At 42.5% G+C, this 20,582-nt stretch overlaps 1 protein-coding gene across 3 annotated transcripts in view; it reads right to left on the bottom strand.

Annotated features, from left to right (window-relative positions):
- Positions 1-18,911: 18,911 nt before the first annotated feature.
- EHF (ETS homologous factor) overlaps positions 18,912-20,582 on the bottom strand; it is a 32,858-nt gene continuing 31,187 nt past the window's right edge. For all 3 annotated transcript variants that reach the window (XM_027837783.1, XM_027837782.1, XM_027837784.1), the window contains 2 exons: positions 19,991-20,186; positions 18,912-19,378 (listed from right to left, as the gene is read on the bottom strand). In XM_027837783.1, coding sequence (XP_027693584.1) covers positions 19,279-19,378; positions 19,991-20,186 — 296 coding nt within the window. In that variant the 3' untranslated portion in view covers positions 18,912-19,278. The remainder of the gene's footprint in view (positions 19,379-19,990; positions 20,187-20,582) is intronic.

The raw sequence follows: 20,582 nt of genomic DNA on the forward strand, positions 1-20,582 counted from the left end.
GCCTTAGAGAATAATTTAAAATCTGTACTGAGGTAAGTGCTATTATTATCCCCATGTTACAAATGAAGAAACTGAGGTAAACAGGAATGAGTGACTTGCCTCTACTTTATAGCTACCAAGGCTGGACTCCTGGAAGATTCAGTGGCTAATAGATTGGCCCAGAAAGAGGCGACTCCTGATAGAATGAGGGAAGCCTAGACTTAATTTTATGCAAAATTGGGAATTCTAGTTTTCAGAATCCCCTCCTCCCTCCCGCCTTCCTTTACTCCTTCTTTCCTTGCCTCCTTCCTTCCTCACTCCCTCCCTCCTTCCTCCTTTTTCCTTCCTTCCTTCCTCCCTCCTTCCCTCCAACCATTTCTTTCTTCCTTTCACCCATCACTACCGTGACTTCATGAGAGCCAGGGCTGAGTTCGGCAACTCTTGAAGGAGGCTGTTTACCTTAGGACACCGAGATCACTGAAAATACCTGTCAGGTGAATCACAAGGCTGAGTCTCCAGGCCTGTTGATGGGAGGACACAGCCAACCTTGCATTTGAGCTCCAGGACTTGGAGATGTGAAACATCTCTTTGAATCACCCTAACAGGGATTATCTCAGTTGCAAAAACCCCAGCTTCCTGTTTCTAAGAGATCGGGCTTGGGAAAAGGAAGAAATTTCAAGAAGTTTGCTAGAATGGAGTTAGGAAGGAAGAGGAAGGGTCAACTTCCCACCCTGCAGTTCTGGAAGGCCCACGGAAAGGAACTGGGCATGTGGGATGCAGATCTGCATTAGGACACATCAGCAGAGTGGGGCACCTTCCCTGAAGCAGGCCAGAACATTTCTATCAAGTCAGCTCAATAGAAGCAAAGTGGGCAAGGACCTAGACTATATTCCCTACAACCATCCTCCCTTCTCCTCCCCCATTCCTCAAAAGACTATTTCTTAACTTAAGCCCTACAGAACACACAGAGCTGTGGGCCATAGACTACCGAAAGCCCTGAACCTCATAGAAAAGCCAGAACAACATTCAAAATGACTTGAGATTTCAGATAACACTGACATCTAAAAGGGGGGAGGGAAGGAAGGGAGGAAGGAAGGAAGGAAGCAAGGAAAGAAGGAAGGAAAGAAGGAAGGAAGGAAGGAAGGGGAGGAAACGTTTATGAAGTACTTACTATGTGCCAGGCACTGTGCTGAGTGCTTTACAAATATTATCTAATTTGATACTCCCGACAACCCTGAGAGGTAGGCACCATTATTATCTCCACTTTTTAGTTAAGGAAACTGAGGCAGGCAAAGGTTAAGTGACTTACCTAGGGTCACACAACTAGTAAGTGCCTAAGACTGGATTTGAGCTCAGGCCTATTTGATTCCAGGCTGGGCTCTATATTCACTGTCCCACCAGCTGCCCTTATGGTTTAGGCTAAATCAATAGTGTAGTTGCATAGATTCAGGGAACTTTAGAGATCAGCTGCCCTTTCCTCCCACACCCCTAACACTCATTAGCTCTCGAAGCATAGGTAAATCCTTTCAACTGTCATCCTCAATTTCCTCATCTATAAAATGGGGTAATAAATACCCATATTACTTCCTTCCTTCACAGAGCTGTAGTGATTAGTTCATTCATTCAACCATTCAATGAGCATTTATTAAGGGTCTCCTGTGAGCCAACCACTAGGATACAAAGACAAATATAAAACATCCCTTGCACTTAAGGAACTTACATTCAATTTGGGGGAAACAATGTTCACAAAGATAATTAAATATTAAATACATGCAAAAAGATGCAAAGTGATTGGAAGAGGGGAGGGGTGCTGTGACTGGAGAATCAGCAGGTAACACTTGAACTGAGCCTTGAAAGAAAGTAGGGATTCTATGAAATAGGTGAAGTCAGAGTACAAAGGTGTGGAGGTGGGAGATAGAACACCAAGTATGAAGAAGAAAGAAGAAGAGAGAGTGCATGTGCATGAAGAGAGAGTGAGCTTGTGAACAACTTTGAACCAAAGAGTTGTATTTTATATTTGAGACAACAGAGAACCCCTGGAGGTTCTAGACCAGGAGAGTGGCATGGTCAGACTTTGGGAAAAATTCATCCACTTGGCAGCAGAGTGGAAGATGAATTAGAGGAGGGAGAAACTGGAGGCAGGGAGACCAATTTGAAGTCTATTGCGGGAAAGAAAGAGAGGAAAGTAGGGAGGAAAGAAAGAAGCATTTATTAATTGCCTACTATGTGCCTAGCACTGTGGACAAATGCTTTGAAAATATTATCTCATTTGATCCTCATTATCTCCATCTATTTATCCCTATTTCAACTTAACTGTTGAAGAAACTGAGGCAGATTGAGTTAAGTGACTTGACCAGGGTCACACAGCTTGTGTCTGAGGTTGGATTTGAACTCAGGTCTTCCTGACTCCAGGCCTAGTGCTCTGTCCACTGCACCACCTAGCTGCCCATGTCTAGTTTAGTGGCATCAGACTCAAATAGAAACAGATCTTTGTGGCTGCATATTGCCTTAGAAAACCACAAACCAATATTATATATGTTGGGTTGTACTTTTATTTATTTTGTGAAATACTTCCCAATCTTGTGTGTGTTTGACACCTTCAACCATTTTAATCTGCTTTAGCCATTTCAATCATTTTACAAACAAGGAAACTGAGGACCAGGGAAGTACACTCATCTGAGTCCCAGGTCCTTCATTCTGAAGTGGAGGAAAGGAAGACCTGAAACAGTGAAGGGACTTGCCTGAGTGTGCCCGTGGCCAGTGGCAGAGCTCGGACTAGAATGGAGCCTCCCTGCCCTTCAGCAGTGTTGTAGAAAGGATGCTGGGCCTGGAGGCAGGAGAGATCCAAGCTCTGATCCTGACTAGGACGCTTACTTGAGCAAGTCTCTCTCTCCTTTCACTTATTCCTCTGTAAAATGGGAATCACAGGCCGACGCTATCCGCCTCACCAGCCCTATTGCCCCAGAAGACACTTCAGACACTGTAGGTGGGAAAACGGGAAGATCAACCAGGATAAACAGCTGGTAGTATTGATGCAGAGCATGCGGGCGTTTCACCTGATGAGCTTAGAGATGAATGACAACCTCACTTCGTCGTATTTTGTTATCCATATCAACATGATGATGGAAGAGTCTCATATGCTCTGTCCTTTATTATCCCTAGTCCTGTTGGGTGTAAGCCTGAACAACAGATGATGTGTGCTGAGAGGAAGAATGAGCTAGTTCAAACAGCTGAACAAACCAAGGCATCGGAAATACTCAACACCTAACTGAAGAATGATTACATGAGAAACTTGGATTTCTCCACCAAAGTGAACATCCTGGTACTCTTCAGTATTTATGTACTAACCTGGCCATACTGGAACCAGACATAAATATGTATTTATGCCTAAGAATGCACTGTGATTTACAATTTTGTTTCCTGCAACAAGTAAAAAAATCCTCAGTTGTGCAAACTTTGTACAAAGGAGGAGATTCTTCTTATAGTAATGAAAATTTTAAAAAATGTCTCCTCAAATTTGTAATTGTTTAATGGAATACTTCTGTGGGGAATTTTCGCACTCTTGGTTCAGAATTTGTTATTATTTTTATTTGTTATTATTATTTTTAGACACCATTGGAAAGTGAGTATTTTGGTTGTGATGAGTAATGATTACCTCCTTTTGACAAAGACTGGATATTAACATAGTGTTACTTGTCAGATATGTGAAACACATTTAAAGACTTGAATGATACAAATCTGAGCCCATAAATAATATGACTTTAGAGCAGGGGTGGGCAATCAAAGGCTGGTAGTCTTTGATTCAGTCAAAGGGCCACACTTGAGGACCTAGGGGGCCATATGTGGCCTCAAGGCTGCAGGTTCCCCACCCCTGCTTTAGAGTATCATGTATTCTAGATCCTTTTTCATTAATTCTGGAACTTAAATACTTTACTACATTTTTCTTCCATAACCTCCCATATCCATAATTATCAAACAATATTAAGTCCTATGGAGTTATAAACTTGAATATTTCCTGATGTCATGAGTGTTAATTTTTTTTTGTTCTTTTGTTTTTTAGGCAATTGGGGTTAAGTGACTTACCCAGGGTCTCACAGCTAGTAAGTGTCAAGCGTTTGGTCTGAGGTCAGATTTGAATTCAGGTCCTCCTGACTTCAGGGCCGGTGCTCTATCCACTGCACCACCTAGCTACCCTGACTGCTAGTTATTTTCAACATGTTAATACTATGCCTTTGATTTGTTAGGTTTAAAATTAATCTTGAGAATTTTATACTAAAAATAATCCAGACTTGGTGAAGTTAATATTTTATAAAGGGTCCAAATAAAATGTTTTGTAGTATCTAATTCTGTAACTGAAATCTGTAATAAAAACCAACTTCATTTCTGCAAAAAAAAAAAAAAAAAAAGACACTCTAGAAATATAAATCATTATTCCACTGGGAAAAGAGAATTCTTATTGTTGAATGAAAAATTGTTCCCATTTATTTCTTTTTTCCCACATTAATACCACCTCAGGGGATGGTGCAAGTTGGCTTTGAGCTTTTTTCTCTCCCCAGTCAGTTAAGGGGTGGGGTTGAGTCAAAGTAGACCTGAAATTTTCATCAAGTTCATGACTTTTGAATGGGATCAACACACTCTGCCTAGTATGAATACATTGTTTATTTTTCTTTCTTTCCTTCTGCTTTTTAATATTTACAATCGGAAAGACTTTGCTTACCGAGTGACTTAACCAAATAGCAAAGGAGAGCACAGTTGTGTGTTATTTAACCTCCCTGTGAATGTCACCGGTCTTTCCCATCATTGGAGATTCCAAAGGTGACACCCTTGCTGGTAGCTTTCCCTCCCCCTCCCCCCGCCCCAGCCTCTTCTTGGTTCTCCGTCCTTTCACAGCCTGTAATTGCACAGATTTTTTTTTTTTTTTAAAGATAGGGCAAGGGAAAGGAGAGGAGGGAGGCAAGGGAAAGGGGGAAAAGGCAGGAGAGAAAGAGAAAAAGAAAGAGGGAGAGGCAAGAATGGAGACAGAGAAAGACAAGCAAGCGCTCACTACATTTTAGGCACTGTGCTAGACCGTTGTTATTCAGCTCACTACATTTTAGGCACTGTGCTAGACCGTTGTTATTCATTCAGCCATTTTCAATCGTGTCCGACTCTCCGTGACCCATTTGGGGTTTTCTTAGCAAAGATACTAGAGTGGTTTGCCATTTCCTTCTCCAGTTCATTTTACAGATGAGGAAACTGTGGAAAGCAGAGTGAAGTGACCTACCCAGGGTCACACGGGTAGGAAATGTCTGAGGCTGGATTTCTAGGTGTCGGGGTACAAATAGCAGATGAAAAACTGGCCTCATCCTCAGAGCGCTCCCATGTTACTGAGTCAGAGGTAGAGTAAAATATGCAAACAGCTAAGTATGTAAATGACAGTTTGAGAAATAAGACAATCCTAGTAACCAAGTGAACCAAGAGAGGTTTTCCAGAAGTGGCTTGTGAGCTGAGCCTTGAAGGCAGGGAGAGTGGATTCAAAGAGATAGGGGTGACAAGGGAGAACAGGGAGAAAGGATAGGAAATGCTAAGTTTGGGGAACAGCTATTACGCCAGTAGTCTAGAGTAAGATTGCGGAGAGCTTTAACTGCGGGGCTAAAGCATTTGCTTTTGAGCTGAGAGGGTAATGAAGCAGAGAGAATGCCAAACACCTGGGTTCAAATCTTGCCTTAGATGCTTACTAGGTGTGTGACCCAGGAGTAGTCACTTAACCTCGGTTTCCTCATCTGTAAAATGAGGGGGTTGGGCTGAAAGCTTCGAGGGTCTCTTCTGGTACTAAATCTATGACCCTAACTCCAAATCTATGATTCTATGCTCCAATAAGGAGCCATAAGGGAAGGTTCTGAAACAGGGGAGTGTTGTGTGCATTAGGAAGATGGTTTTGGCAGCTATGAGGAGAACGGATTAGAGAGGAGTTGGAGAGGAGGATACTGTCATCATCCAGGAGAGAAATAAAGAGGACCTGAAGCAGGGTAGAGGCTGGAGGCTGTGTACATGGAGATAGATTTGAGAGATGCTGTAATGACACGATGTGGAGGCATACGGAGCAGAGAAAGAGAAAAGAGGCAAGGAAGATGCTGTTAACTTGGGTGACCAGAAGGATGGTGGTATCCTCCACGAAACATGAGGAAGTTTGGAGGAGAGGACTTGAGGAAGGTGATGAGTTCCCCTATGGGCACGGGAAGATAATAAACAATGGATTTGTGAGTTTAATTATAGGTACTGACCTATCATCTACACCTCACACAGAGGCAGGAAGGGGTAACATTGCCTACTACCATCATTTGGCATATGAATGGGTCTATCAGTCCAGCTGATCCCCTTGATTTCCCAAGCAGCAATATGGGGTACCCATATGACCTTGCTCTGACTTTTCGATGGTGCTGGTGTCCATGGTAGTATTTCTTCCCATATATCACTATGACTAGAGTGGAGCAGATTGTTACTGAGCATCTTGGGAATTAATATTCTATTGGATGCATCACGTATCCTCTAACATGGTACTCATTCAATTGCAAAAGCCTATGTTATCTCTAGCTCCACTACACTACGTGGTGGACAGAGCCTGGTGTCAGGAAGACCGGAGTTGGAATTCTATTTGTGGAGTACGTTGAGGCAGGAATTCCTGCTTCAATATGAGAGACAAGACGGTCTTCCAAACTTGAAGTTTTTAGGGTTGAACTTTTCAGGGTCTCTTGGGTTTCTTCAGGGGTAAAATGAGACTCACGTTAAATAATTCTTTAGCTTCAAAACTCTTAGATGGTTCTAGGGCCAGTTTACCACGGAGAAAATTAGCGATATTATTATGGTTTCAAGTCTCATTGTCTAGGAGAATAATGGTGCCATTGACACCTTGGGACAGGTGGGGAAGAAAAGCCATTTCTGGGGAGAAGAAGATGAATCAATTCTGCAAAAGCTCAGAGGATGAGGCAGAGATCAATGAGAAAACTGGTCTTGATGACCTCTATAGTCCTTAGAGTTCTAAATTCTTTGATCCTTTGAATAAGGACTAGAGGATCGGTCAGGGAAGGCTTGAAAGAAGAGAAACCTCTGAAGATGGGTCAGATTAAGACTGGCAGAGGGCTAAGAAGAAGAAAATAAGTATATATTAAGCTCCTGCTCTGTGCCAGGCACACTGCAGATTTTATCTCATGGATCCTCTCAACAACCCTGAGAGGTAAGTGCTATTATGATCCCCATTTAACAGTTAAGGAAATTGAGGCAGCAGAGGTGAAGTGACTTGCCTGAGGTCACACACATAATAATTATCTGAGGCTGGATTTGAACTCAGGTCTTCCTGACTCCAGGTCCAGTACCCTATCCACTGGGCCACCTAAGGCACAGAGGAAGGATTAACAATAGCAAATTCATGGAATATGAAAGAGCTCAGTCTGAGGAGCAGATGGTTAGGCAGGCAGCATTGGGGAGACGAACCTGGACAAAGGTGACAAGACCAGAGTGTTGTTGTTATTTTGTCAATTAGTTGTGTCCAACTCTTTGTGACCCCATTTGGGGTTTTCTTTGCCAAGATACTGGAGTGGTTTGCCATTTCCTTCTCCAGCTCATTTTACAGATGAGGAAACTGAGTCAGACAGGGTGAAGAGACTCGCCCAGGGTCACCCAGCTAGTAAGTGCCTAAGGTCAGATTTGAACGCAGGTCTTCCTGACTCTAGGCCTGGCACTCTATCCGCTGCACCACCTAGCTGCCCTAGACCAGAATATGATACCTGGGAAGCCAGGCAGAAGAGTTTAGATTGACGTGGTAGGAAATAGAGAGTCCTTGAAGGTCTTTGAGCAGGGAAGTGGCTTACTTGAGAGCAGACTTAAGGAAGACTAGCCAGAAAATGGTACTCAAAGAACAAACTAGAAAAGGAAGTGTGATGGGCAGCTAGGTGGCGCAGTAGATAGAGCACTGGCCCTGGAGTCAGGAGGACCTGAGTTCAAATCTGGCCTCAGACCAAACACTGGACACTTACTAGCTGTGTGACCCTAGGCAAGTCACTTAACCCCAACTGCCTAAAAAAAAGGAAAAAAAAGGAAAGGAAATGTGGAACCACAGATTTCTAGAGCTAGGAGGGAACTTAGAACCCACATGTCCCTAATTCTCTTCAGGATCTTTTGACTAGTGCTTACGAAGGCTTTCCTTGAAGACTTCTAGTGAGGAAGAGGCTACCACCTTCTTAGACAATCCATCTCACCTTTGAATAGCTTATTCTTATTCTCCTTTCACCAAGTCTAAATTTGTTTTTTTAGTTTGTTTGTTTTTGCAGCTGCTATCCATAGTTCTGCTGTGTATGGTCAAATGGAACAATTCCCATTCCTGTTCCACTTAGGTCATGGCATGTACTTGAAGATGGCCATCATGCCCCCATCCCTCCCCCAACCTTCTCTTCTCCAAGTTAAATATCCCCAGTTCTTTCACCTGATCAATGATTCAAGGCTCTTCACCATCCTGGTTGCCCTCCTCTGGATGTCCTGTGGACTATTAATGTCCCTCCTGGTCTCTCTTCTTGACAGATGACCCTATTATCCCAAGTACCACAGATGGGAATCTCTTAGGATTTATAGCTGAGAGGCACCTTAGATACAAGGGTCTGGATGGCAAGGGTTGGTAAGAATGGAAAGGAAGGATTAACTACCCAAGGTGTTTTGAAAGAAGATTCAGTAGAACTATGTTACTGACTGGACATGAGGGAGGAAGGGAGAGAGAATTAGAGATATTGCTATGGTTTCAAGTCTGAGTGTCTACAAGAATAATGGTGCCATTGACACCTTGGGACAGGTGGGGAAGAAAAGGTTTTCAATGCCACTCAGTGAACATTTATTAAATGACACATGGGTTCAAGTCATTGTGTTAGCTGTTAGATTTGCTGCACTTGAGATCATGGCAAGTCAGTCAAGTGAAAATGTCCAGTAGGGAGTTGAAGATAATGACCTCTGGTACTTTGCACAGAAGTTGGCAAGCACTTAATAAGTTGTTGTTGACTGACTGACCCACTGACCTGGAATTTAGCTGAGAACAAAGGTGGTCATGAAGTCAGCCTTCTGGAGAAAGCTGAAGCCGAGAAAGTGGATAAGCTCTGAGGGAAAGGATCAGATCAGGGCCTGAAGGCTGAGGCTTGGGGTGGCCTCCCAGTTAAGGAGGAGACAGAGGAAAGAATGCTGAGAGAAAGAGAGAAGTGAAAAGTTTCACAAAAGCCGAAGGGGAAAAAATGGAAGATGGCAGCCAGCAGTGTCCAGCATGGAAAGGAGATCAAGGAGGGGGAAGATGGTGAAAAGGCCATTAGATTTGGCCATAAGAAGGTCATTTCAAAGGACATTTCCAGTAAGTTGGTGGGAACAGATGTCAGACAGTGCAAGGTTTAATAGTGTTACCAACTATTTCACATCTTTTGAATGGTTTGGATTAAAGACAGAGATGACATTCAAATTTGCAGATTCCACAAAACTTAGAGGAATCATTAACATACTGAATAAAAGTTAGGAGTCACAAAGACTGTGATAGTCTAGAACAAGGAGTGAAGATTGAGGAAATGGGCTAAACCAGTAATTTTATTGCCATGGGGAACTCCTGGGTGAGGAAATTCCCTCCACCAATTTCAGTAAGCATGTTTTCTGCAATGTATAGTCTTAAAGAGTGGTCTGGCACACTGAGAGGTGTAGCTGATGCCACATAACCAGTATGGGTCAGGGGAAGGACTAGAACATAAGTCTTCCTGGATCCAAGATCAGCTCTATCCCCCTATGTCATTCTGGGTCTTGAAACAACTGAGATGAAACTAAATAGAGACTGATGGAAAGGTTTATATCGGGTTAAAAAAAAATCAACTTTGAAGGCACAGGGTAGAGAAAAATATGACTAGACAGAGTTTGCCTTTAAGAACTATCCAGGGGGCAGCTAGGTGGCACAGTGGATAAAGCACCAGCCCTGGAGTCAGGAGGACTCGAGTTCAAATCCGGCCTCAGACACTTGACACCTACTAGCTGTGTGACCCTGGGCAAGTCACTTAACCCTGAAAGCCTCACAAAAATAAAAGAACTATCTAGGAATTTGTGTGGATGGCAAGGTCAGTATGGACCATTAGTGTGATTTGGAAGCCAAAAACCTAATGAGGACTTGAGCTAATCAGATCTTGAAACCAACATGGTGTCGAGCAATGAGAAGGTGAAAGTCCCAGGGTCCTCTACTCTGATTGAACCTCATCTAGGATGTTGTATTAAACTCTAGGTGCCATATTTTAGGTAGAACATTGGTAAGTTTTTTTTTTTTAATTAATCCATCAACATGCATTTATTTATTTATTTGTTTGTTTGTTCATTTATTTATTTTGATTTATCAGCAATCACTTACATAAGTTTTTAAATTTTAAATTTTTCTCCCCCTCCCTCCCCATGACAGTGCGCAATCTGATATAGGCTATACATATACATTCCTATTAAACAAATTTTCACATTAGTGATGTTTTAAGTAAGAATTAGAACTAATAGGAAAAACCACCAGAAAGAAGAAACAAAACACAACAGCAGAAAAAAAATAGCAAATAGTATGCTTCGATCTGCATTCAGACTCCATAGTTCTTTCTTTGGATGTGAATAGCATTTTCCATCATGAGGCCTTCGGAGATTTCTTAGATCCTTCTATTGCTGAGAAGGGTTAAGTCTATCAATATTAGTCATCGCACAACGTGGTTGGTACTGGGTACAACATTCTTCTGGTTGTGCTCATTTCACTCAGCATCAGACCATACAAGTCTTTCCAGGTTTTTCTGAATTCTGCCTGCTCATCATTTCTTATAGCACAATAGTGTTCCATTACCTTCATATACCACAGCTTGTTTAGCCATTCCCCAATTGATGGGCATCCTCTCAATTTCCAGTTCTTTGCCACCACAAAAAGAGCTGCTATAAATATTTTTGTACATGTGGGTCCTTTCCCCATTTGTATGATCTCTTTGGGATACAACCCTAGAAGTGCTATTGCTGGTTCAAAGGGTATGCACATTTTTATAGCCCTTTGGGCATAGTTCCAAATTGCTCTCCAAAATGGTTGGATCATTTCACAACTCCACCAACAATGCATTAGTGTTCCAATTTTCCCACATCTTCTCCAACACTTATCATTTTCCTGTCTTACGATGTTGGCCAATCTGATAGGTGTGATGTGGTACTTCAGAGTTGTTTTGATTTGCATTTCTCTAATCAATAGTAATTTAGAGCATTTTTTATATGACTATAAATGACTTTAATTTCTTCATCTGAGAACTGCCTAGAACATTGGTAAGTTATAAAGTATTTAGAAGAGGGCAGCCGTGATGATGAAGTGGGTCAGTTTCATGATATGTAAGGATCAGGAAAAAGAATTAGAGATGTTTAGCCTGGAGAAGAGAGGGCTCCAGGGGAGCATGATAGACGTTTTCAAGAATTTGAGGGACCATTACATTAAAGAAATATTAGACTTGTTCTGCTTGGCCCCAGCGATCAACAAGCAAATGAATGGGTAGATGTCAAAAAGAGACAAATTTATTGATGTAAAAAAAAAGAACTTCCTAAAATGCCTGAAGGTCAAATGAACTGCTTTGGTCACTAAGTAGTTTTTGAAGGTCTTTAAGCAAAGGATAGAGAGCTACTTGTTGGGTATGTAGCAAAGAGGATTTTTGATTTGGCATTGGTTGATGAAGTAGTCACTGAAACCCTTCCCTGTGATTCTTTGGGTAAAGGAGTACATGGTTGATGTTCAGAAAATTTGGCTAGGAACATAAAGAAAGAATTAGAACAATAGCCAGAGGGTGGGGATCAGGGTCAGATGACCAGCAGAGATCAGTAGACAAGTGGGCTGGCCGTACTCACTCAAAGGAAGTTCCTGGAAAAACATTTACAGCCATGCCCAAGTCTGTGACTAGAAAGTGGTCTAGAACACTGAGAGGTTGTAACCGATGCCACATAACTAGTATGGGCCAGGGGAAGGACTGGAACCCAAGTCTTCTGGATCCAAGACCAGCTCTATCCTCTATGTCATGCTGGGTCTTGGATCAACTGAGATGAGATCAACTCTCTATCCATGATCCTAGAACCCTAAGTTTAAGGCAGCCTGCTTTGTGGTAGACAATGGAGTAAAATAAAGGACTCGAGTCAGATTCATTCCCATTTGGGGAAAAATGGCCACATTTCCTCACTTCTCTGGCCTCATTGATTTCTGTCTTTGAGAGCTAGAGTAAGGCATTTGTGCACACTTCAGAAGGTCAGAAAATGGTACCATACTGTGTGCCATGCTTGTCAAGGCAAGGTAGGTCGGGTGAGGCCAAAATATGGAGCGCCTTAACTATATACTAGAGTGGAATTCTCAGTCATTTCAGATAAGCACTTTGAATGTCTTTATCTCTGCACCCCATCCTTACTGTGCCCAAGGGCAGCTTCCTGCCCACCTTCCCCCTCTCTGGCTCTGTTATCTTCCCATCAGTACTATAACTGATCCAATCCCCCAACAAGAAAGCCACAGGTCTTTGAGATGGAGCTAAGAGTAATCCAATTCTCCCGTTCAAGAACCTCCCATTACAAACTCAGACTTGTTGGTGTTTGCAAATTCTGTCACCATTCCAAGAAACACAGATACATTTCCTTTGAATCCTGGAGGCCAAGGGCTGTCGATCTTTTGCCATTCTTCTTCCAAGGTCACCTTTGATACCAATGTCTTGCTGGTTTTTCTTTCACTATAAATTGTTGGGGGTTTTATTTAATTCCTTCTTTTCTGTCAACTCCTATCTCTCCTCTTCCTCCTCCTCCTCTTCACACACACACACACACACACACACACACACACACACACACTCCCTTCAAGTCAAATATTAGAGAATCAAGGTCAGGAACATTGAGGCAGGTCAGTATAATATGTAAAGTGCTGCCTTTGGAGTCAGAGAACATGGGTTTGAATCCTGTCTTTGCCACTGACTGCTATGCAACCTTTGGCTATAAAAGGACGGAGATGTAGAGGATGACAGCTCGAGGGGATGGTAGGGATGATTGGGTCTTAAGGGTAAGGGAGCCATGAGTGTTTGCAGGGAGCAGGGAAGCAGCCAGTAAAAAGTTTGAAGATGGGGGAAGGGAGGATTGTGGCAGCAGCCTGCTGGAGAAGATAAAAGAATGGTACATGCAGAGGGTTAGAGATGGTAGGGTCCATATGAAATGTCAGGGCTGGAAAGGATCTGAAGACATATATGGTTAGAACTAGAAGTGATTGGAGAGAGCACCTAAATAAGTCAAATCTCGGTGTCCCACAGCTAATTACAGACGGAGCTGAAATCACAACTCAAGACCCTACGCCGCCTAGCTTCTCACTAACAAATAATTAAGTCTAGGGCCCTGCAGCAACTTTGGAGACCATCTAGTCCTACCACCTGATTTTACAGATGGGGAAACTGAGGCCCAGAGAAGTGATTTAACTTGCCAACTTCAGGCCATAAGTTGGTAAAACCAGGACTAGAAGTTTTATGTGTATGCATTGAATTTCCCTCATCCCAATAAAATGCAAGTTCGTTGGGGTAGGGAATACCACCTTGATTTTTGTCTTTGTATCTGCCTGAGCAGAGCATAACTCCTAACACAGCACAGAACTGTTCAATTGAAATGCTTCATTTCTAGGCCAATGGTCTTTCCATTATACTACAAATTCCATTCTAATAGAATATAAACTTCTGGAGAACCAGGTGCTATCTTTTGTCTTTGTACCCCCAGCACTTAGCACAGCACGTTGCTGGTGTTTCACAAAGGCTCGATTGGTTGACTAATTACTACTAAGGATGCCACTGACCCTTTGGCAGTGGGACTTTAAGGAGGTTTTCTAGGACTTATGTGAGGTTAGCTGACCCTATGATTTTGACCCTGACCTTAGCAATAGTTCAGCTAACTAGACCTGGGAGCAGGGATGAGAAAGGAGGACATTGAGGGCTGGAATCCAACTGCTGCCCTGAAACAAATTTTTTTTTCAACTAAATATCGGCTTACTGAGATACAGCACAGCATAGTAGGGAGCTAGCCTTTAAGTTAGGAAGAATCTGGGTTCAAGACCTACCTCGGACACATACCAGTTGTACTACCTTGGGCAAGTCAATCTCTCTCAGTGACTTGACAAAATTCTCTTGGACTGTACATTGTAAAGATACTGATCTTCAGTGGTAAATGAAATTCCTCACCAGGAGCTCCCTACCCCATGAAATCACAGGTCTCATAAAAATGATTTACTCTTCAGCAGAGGGATTGGCCTCTCCCACCCTCCTTCACCCGGCCCTCCCAGCTAATGGATACCCAACAATGACAGCATTAGGCACCTGGCTCCATTTCAATTCACTGAGTAAACTTCCTTCTTCCCCGCCCCTGAAAAGGTTTGAGTAAATTTCAAATGTCCAGTCCAAGAATTACACACACATACACACATTTGTTGACTATTCCCCAGGTTTGTTTGTTTGTTTGTTTTTTAATTAAGGTATTTATGGCAACCATAAAAATAGAAACATCATGGTGAGGAATACAGCTCTTTGGCGATACAGATTTTTTTTTTTAACAGTTTTAAGATTCCATTTAAAGAGCAAGATCCCTGATGAAACAGTGGCCATGGGGCTGTTCCCCCACCCTTCAAATGTCAACACAGGAACAAGAGGGGAAGAAAAGCGGGTGTTGTCCAGTTAATTAGAGGACCAATCTTAGTTTCACTAAGCATGGAAAGGCTTGTACATTCCAGCAGCCAATGGGAGACCAACTCAAGGGGCCAGTTTTGATTGAACTGCTGTAGTCCATGTCAAAGAAAATGCTCCCAACGGCATATGCAAAAGATAGTTCTGTCCCAACATTGTCCATTCAACAAGTATTTACTCAATGCCTACTATATGCATAGGACAGGATGCAGTAGATAGATTCTATGTGTGCCATGTACATAGTAAGTGCTCTATAAACGCTTATTGATTTTAAGGATAATAGAACAGTGTTTAGCACTTAGCATTTTACACGTATTATACATTTGAAAGACCACACTCTTGCAAAACCAATTTACACATCCATGCTAAAAGTTCCATTGCTAACCCTAAAAAATTACTCAACATTTAAAAAAAAATACTAGAGCTTAGAAATGCTTTACATTTAAATAGCAATTTACATCATATAAACACATTCATCTCTTCATTGTTTAAAACTGGTCAAAGGTTCATTGCTGCTTTGCACCCCAGGTTAAGAATCACAGTTTTAAATAAGGTAGTAGAATTTGTGTGTCTAACATGCATCTTCCTTGTTGACAAGATGAGTGTCTGGTTTCCTTTAAGACCAGGTAATAAGTCAAACGTTGAAATCCCACAATGTCACACTCACTGGTGGATGGATTTTCTTTGAAACAAACAAAAAAAAAATCATCCTGCTCAACACTGTCCCAAAGATGAAGCAATTTGCAACAGATGGTTCTTAAATTACACGTGGGCCCTTCCAACTCAGTCCCTGAAGGCAAGGCCCTTCAAGAGATGAGGAGTCTATGCTCCTAAGACACATCCACCATGATGCTACCTGCTTAGACTACAAGTTTTCTTACAAGAAATCAAGAGGCTCCCTATCTCTAAGAGAACCCTTTTTATACTTTCTTGGGCTCACATACTTCCAGATTCAACCAATAATGCTTCAGAAAATCTGAGTTGGCTAAGAGTATTCATTGTCTCAGGAAAAAAATAAAAGACAGAAGGAAGTATTTGAAAGGGCAGTTCCCATTTAGCTTCTGTGAGAGTGTCCAGGGCATCAGCAGGAGGTTTTAAGCAGAGGATTTTGAGTGACTGAAGAAGGTAACAGGCACACAGGGATGAAGCATCTTTAGTCCTGAGAACTCTCAAAGAGTACTGGCTCTGGAGTCAGAGGTACTGGGTCCAAATCCCACCTATGTGACCATTCATCACTCTCTGACTTCAATGTCCTCATCTGCAGAACAAGGAAATTGGCCCTCCAAGGTCCCTCCTACCTCCAAATCTAGGAGTCCAGGAAACTGTAAGTCAGAAGCCAATTCTCCAAGGACAGAGATCTGATACAATCCTAGGACATTCCCCCCCACACCGCCCCATTTGGCACTGTAATGAGAAGTACTCGTTTCTCACTCTCAGCAGTCAAATTGGCATGGCTGCCTACCTTGGGTTTTCCAAGTCACGAACAGCCAACCCAGATAAAATGTACAAAATCCAAATGGAGCCAATTGAAAGAGAAGCTGAGAACTTAATACCCCAGTCTGTTCAGAGAGGGACCCAGTACCAAGAAAGAGTGCTACCAATAAATGAGTAGTGAGAGGTCTTTTTACTCAGGCATGAACTGGCATTGTCCAACTCCACTTAACACCTACAGCGTGATGCTTGCTGCTCAGGGCGATTAGCTGAGACAGCAAGGGCCCACCCCAGAAAAAGTCAGAAAGTCTCAGAAATAAGGAAATCAGGCCTTGTCTAAAACGCTGTTTTTAGACCAGGGAGCTAGGTACTCTAGCAATAGAGGATGATGATAATCAGGATTAAGTCAGAAGAAAGGTCAAGAAACATTGGGCAAGTTGACTCTTCCGTGGAAGATATTTAATTCAATAAGCATTTATTAAGCACCTAATATATACCAAGTCCTGTGCTAGGTCTTGGGAATACAAAGATAGAAAACAAAATGGTCCCTGCCCTCTAGGAGTTTATATTCTACACATTTTAACACCTCCCCCCAATACACATGAGTTATGCCCATTTTTTGACATCAGGAAGTAAAATTATTGTGATATGTACTTTCTGTAAAGACTTAGTGAAGGGAAGACAGGTTCCCTCAGAGCTCTTTTCCTTGCTTAGAAAGCAAGATCTGGGGGCAGCTAGGTGGCACAGTGGATAAACACAGGCCCTGGATTCAGGAAGACTTGAGTTCAAATCCACCCTTGGACATGTACTAGCTGTGTGATCCTGGGCAAGTCACTTAACCCCAATTGCCTCCAAAAAAAAAAAAAAAAAAAGGAAGATACGCTTTTATACCTCAAGGAGAAGGAAATATACTGGAGTGCAGGGGAATAGAGCCCTGGCACTGGAGTCAGGGGAACTGAATTCTAGTCCTGACTCAGCTAAATCCTCCACTGGACCCATAGGCAAGTTCCTACATCTCTCCCAAGTGCCAGCCATCAAATGAGGTTAATAATAACAATTGCATAACTCCCAACTCACCAGGCAATTGTGAGGATCAAATAATAAACACTAGAGAAAGACCTTTGTTAAATCTTGAAGAGCTATTTAATGGTGGCTATTATTTTTATGGGTGCCCTAGGTACAACCACACCGGCTTTGTCATTTTCTTGCCTCTTTTTTCAGTCACCTAGTTAATTGTCAACAGAAAAACTACACACCACAAAGCTACAGGCCTGGGGCCAGGCTGTGGGTACCATTGGGCAGAAAATTAAAATTCAGCCTGTCCAGGTCCCAGGTCCAAGATCATGCTTCTTACAGTCAAGGCAGACTCTTGCTGCCTTTACCTATTTGCAAATATCCAACAACCAATACTGAGTGCCTACTGTGTGTTATTCATCAATCAGTAATTACTGAGTGCCGACTGTGTGTTGGAGAACGAAAGAGAATTAAGGTCCCTATAATCTTGGTGGCAATACATCCTGGTCCTCGTCTTGCAGATCAGGAAAATGGGGCAGAAAAATCAGGAGAAGGTCAAAGGCGTGGGGCAAAAACTAGAGCAGGAAGACTAGGGATAATTTGGCTCCACTTTCATTTTCCCCTAGGTGTAAGCCAATGCCTTGCTTTCCAGACACCTTGGAGCCAGTTCCACACCTGGTGGTGCCCCTGGTAACATGTCATAATAATAAAAAAAATTATAGGATCATTAAATGAGATCTGCAACAAATGTTAGAGGACATCTAGTCCTGTAACGTCCTCATTTCGTAGATGAGGCAACTGAAGCTCAGATAAGGAAGTGACTGACCGAAGGTCTCTCTGACGGACTCCAACTCCAGCATCTTTTCCCACTATGCCACAATGCCCATTTTGGTAGTGTTATTTCCTGATCAAAATGTGGAATGTCAGTCAACCAGGCCAGAGCAAGGATAGATGAACCTGGAAGAACTGAGCCATGGGGAAAAGAATTGGGAGAGAAATCCTCATTTTCAAAAATCATTCTCATCACCTCATACCCCAACACACACATATAGCTTCCCCCAAATAATTGTGACTCTCCTTTGAAACTCCACCAGTAATTCTCTGACTGTTCTTGCTACATGACTCTGTTTCTCTTACACATCTTTTTCTCTTTTCTGGGGTTCTGAAAGTTGATCCTTTTTCATTCTCCCTAAAAGACAATCTTTGGAGCTTTCCCTGTTTTACTCGAGCTAGAGGGCAGGAGATGGATGACCTCTTAGCTCTTATTCCCAAGTTGGGGTGCAAATAATTACTCCTACAATACAGCGTTCACTCCCACCCTGCCGACTCCATCTAAAAACTAGGATAAACACAACCAAGGATGGACCATAGGAGAAAGGTAAGAGACAGGGGAGTCTCACCAATCAGCCAGGAAAAAAGTAATCTCTGCAGGAGTAGGCTGATCTGGTTACAGAATCCCTGATAGAATGATTCTTTTAATCTTTCTCTCCCCATTAAACTCTATCAGCCCAGTGCGGAGATGATAGTAGAGCAAGTATCACCTCCAGCTTCCAATTACTGATCACCCAGAGACTGAGTCCAATCTCCCAGCATCTTTTGGGCTCATCACCATTGATCCAGAAGGTTCCCAAGACCTATGTCATTGGAGTACAGTCAAGCTATTGTATCCATCTCTCCCAAGAAGGACACTTGGCGTCCTCACAAATAGAGAACATATCACCTTATTCTTAATTATCTTGCATTTAAAAAAAAACAACAACAACAACATTTAATGCCCTCTGATTTCTTTTTTGTTTTTTCTTGTCCTCTAGGCAGGTAGCAAAAAGTGGAGAACCACATTATTCTTGCAACAGAAATGAACTTCACAAGAGGCAAAAATTGATCATAACCACATTCAGCATCATATTTCACAGAAAACTGTGTACGTTTTTTCCTCATACAGGACATACTTCAAAGTAACAAAATAATTTTAACAACTGTAGTGTTCCTTCTTCCCGTTAGACGTAGATTGTTTCTTCCCTTATGGTACATAAATAGGAGAAAAGTAGTCTTTGAAATATTTACGTCCAGAGGTTCTTGGCTTGTTGGGTGTGTGTGTGTGTGTGTGTGTGTGTTGATTTCTGTTCCGACAGCCCTAATTTTCATTTTCTCTCCAACCCCGGGCATTCTTCCCAAATTTATATACCAGTCTCCGTCCATCCACACGTTCCAGAATTTCTCGTTTGTAATAGTATCTGTAAAAAGGAAAATATACAAGGATGCTAGAAAGTGAAGCAATTGGCATTTTGTCCCAAAATACCAAAATTAGAGGGAGCAGAAACCACTTTCTGGCCTTCAGCAATAAGCAAATAATAGAATTTAGCACCTTAGTTAAAGGAGAGAGATTCTCCCACCCCTCCCCCCCAACCAAATTCAATTCAACAATACTACATAGAAGCCAGGCAATGGTGGGATGGTTTCCCAAGGTCTCTCTCTACCTGCCCCCTCCCCAACACATACATAAAAAAGGCAACTCTGGCCCCTCCCTCAGCTGAGGGTGTCCTCGAAGCCACTTGCCCTAGGAGTTAGCATTATAGGATCATCAATTTAGGGCTGGAAAGGACCTGAGGGCTCACCTAGCCCCACTCCCTCATTTAACAAATGAAGAAACTGAGGCACAGAGAGATAAGAGGACTTTCCAGAGCTCAAACCAGTCCAAATGCCCCACCAGGGTGGGCAGGGCTTTGAATCTAGGCCATACTCCATCCAGCTCAGCACTCTTTCCTCTTCCCTCTTCCCTGGCTAGTCATGGCCCCGTCAGTGGTCATTCGGCTTTTACGGTATTCTAGACCTCTGGAATCATTTACCTCATAGCCCGGCTGAGTTTTTCGTAGGTCATGCTGCTATTGTTCTTTTTCTTCCCCCAGAGCTGAGCCACTGCCTCCGATTTCAGGAATCTGAAGATGCCCTCAGACCGGTCTTCCCATTTTATCAACCCCGGGTTCTTATCCGGGTTCAGGAGAATATCTCGGATGAACTCCCACAAGTGAGTCCCTCGAGGGTCTAACCAAGAGAGCAGAAACAACTCGTCACCAAGGAGTGAGGGAAGGGCAACAAGTCTTCAATTGCTACATCTATAGAATGTAAGCACCGTGAGGGCAGGGACCGTTACTTTGTGATTATTGTTGTTTTGTTTTTACAGTGCCTAGAATATATTAGGTACTTAATCGTTGCTTGTAGAATTAAATTGAATTAGATTATCAATTAGTGCCAGTCTAACACCTTCCTTTGGGTGTCCCCCTCCTTTCAGTTCTATTTTATATATTGTCTCCCCTTATTAGAATCTAAGCTCCTTGAAGGCAGGGACTGTCTTTCTTTCTGCTTATATTTGTATCCCCAGTGCCTGGCACCCAGTAAGTGATTAATAAATGTTTGTTGATTGATTTTTATTCAGATAAG

The sequence above is a fragment of the Vombatus ursinus genome, unplaced genomic scaffold (genome assembly GCF_900497805.2).
Source record: "Vombatus ursinus unplaced genomic scaffold, bare-nosed wombat genome assembly UNPS02014822.1, whole genome shotgun sequence".
NCBI classification, from domain to species: domain Eukaryota; kingdom Metazoa; phylum Chordata; class Mammalia; order Diprotodontia; family Vombatidae; genus Vombatus; species Vombatus ursinus.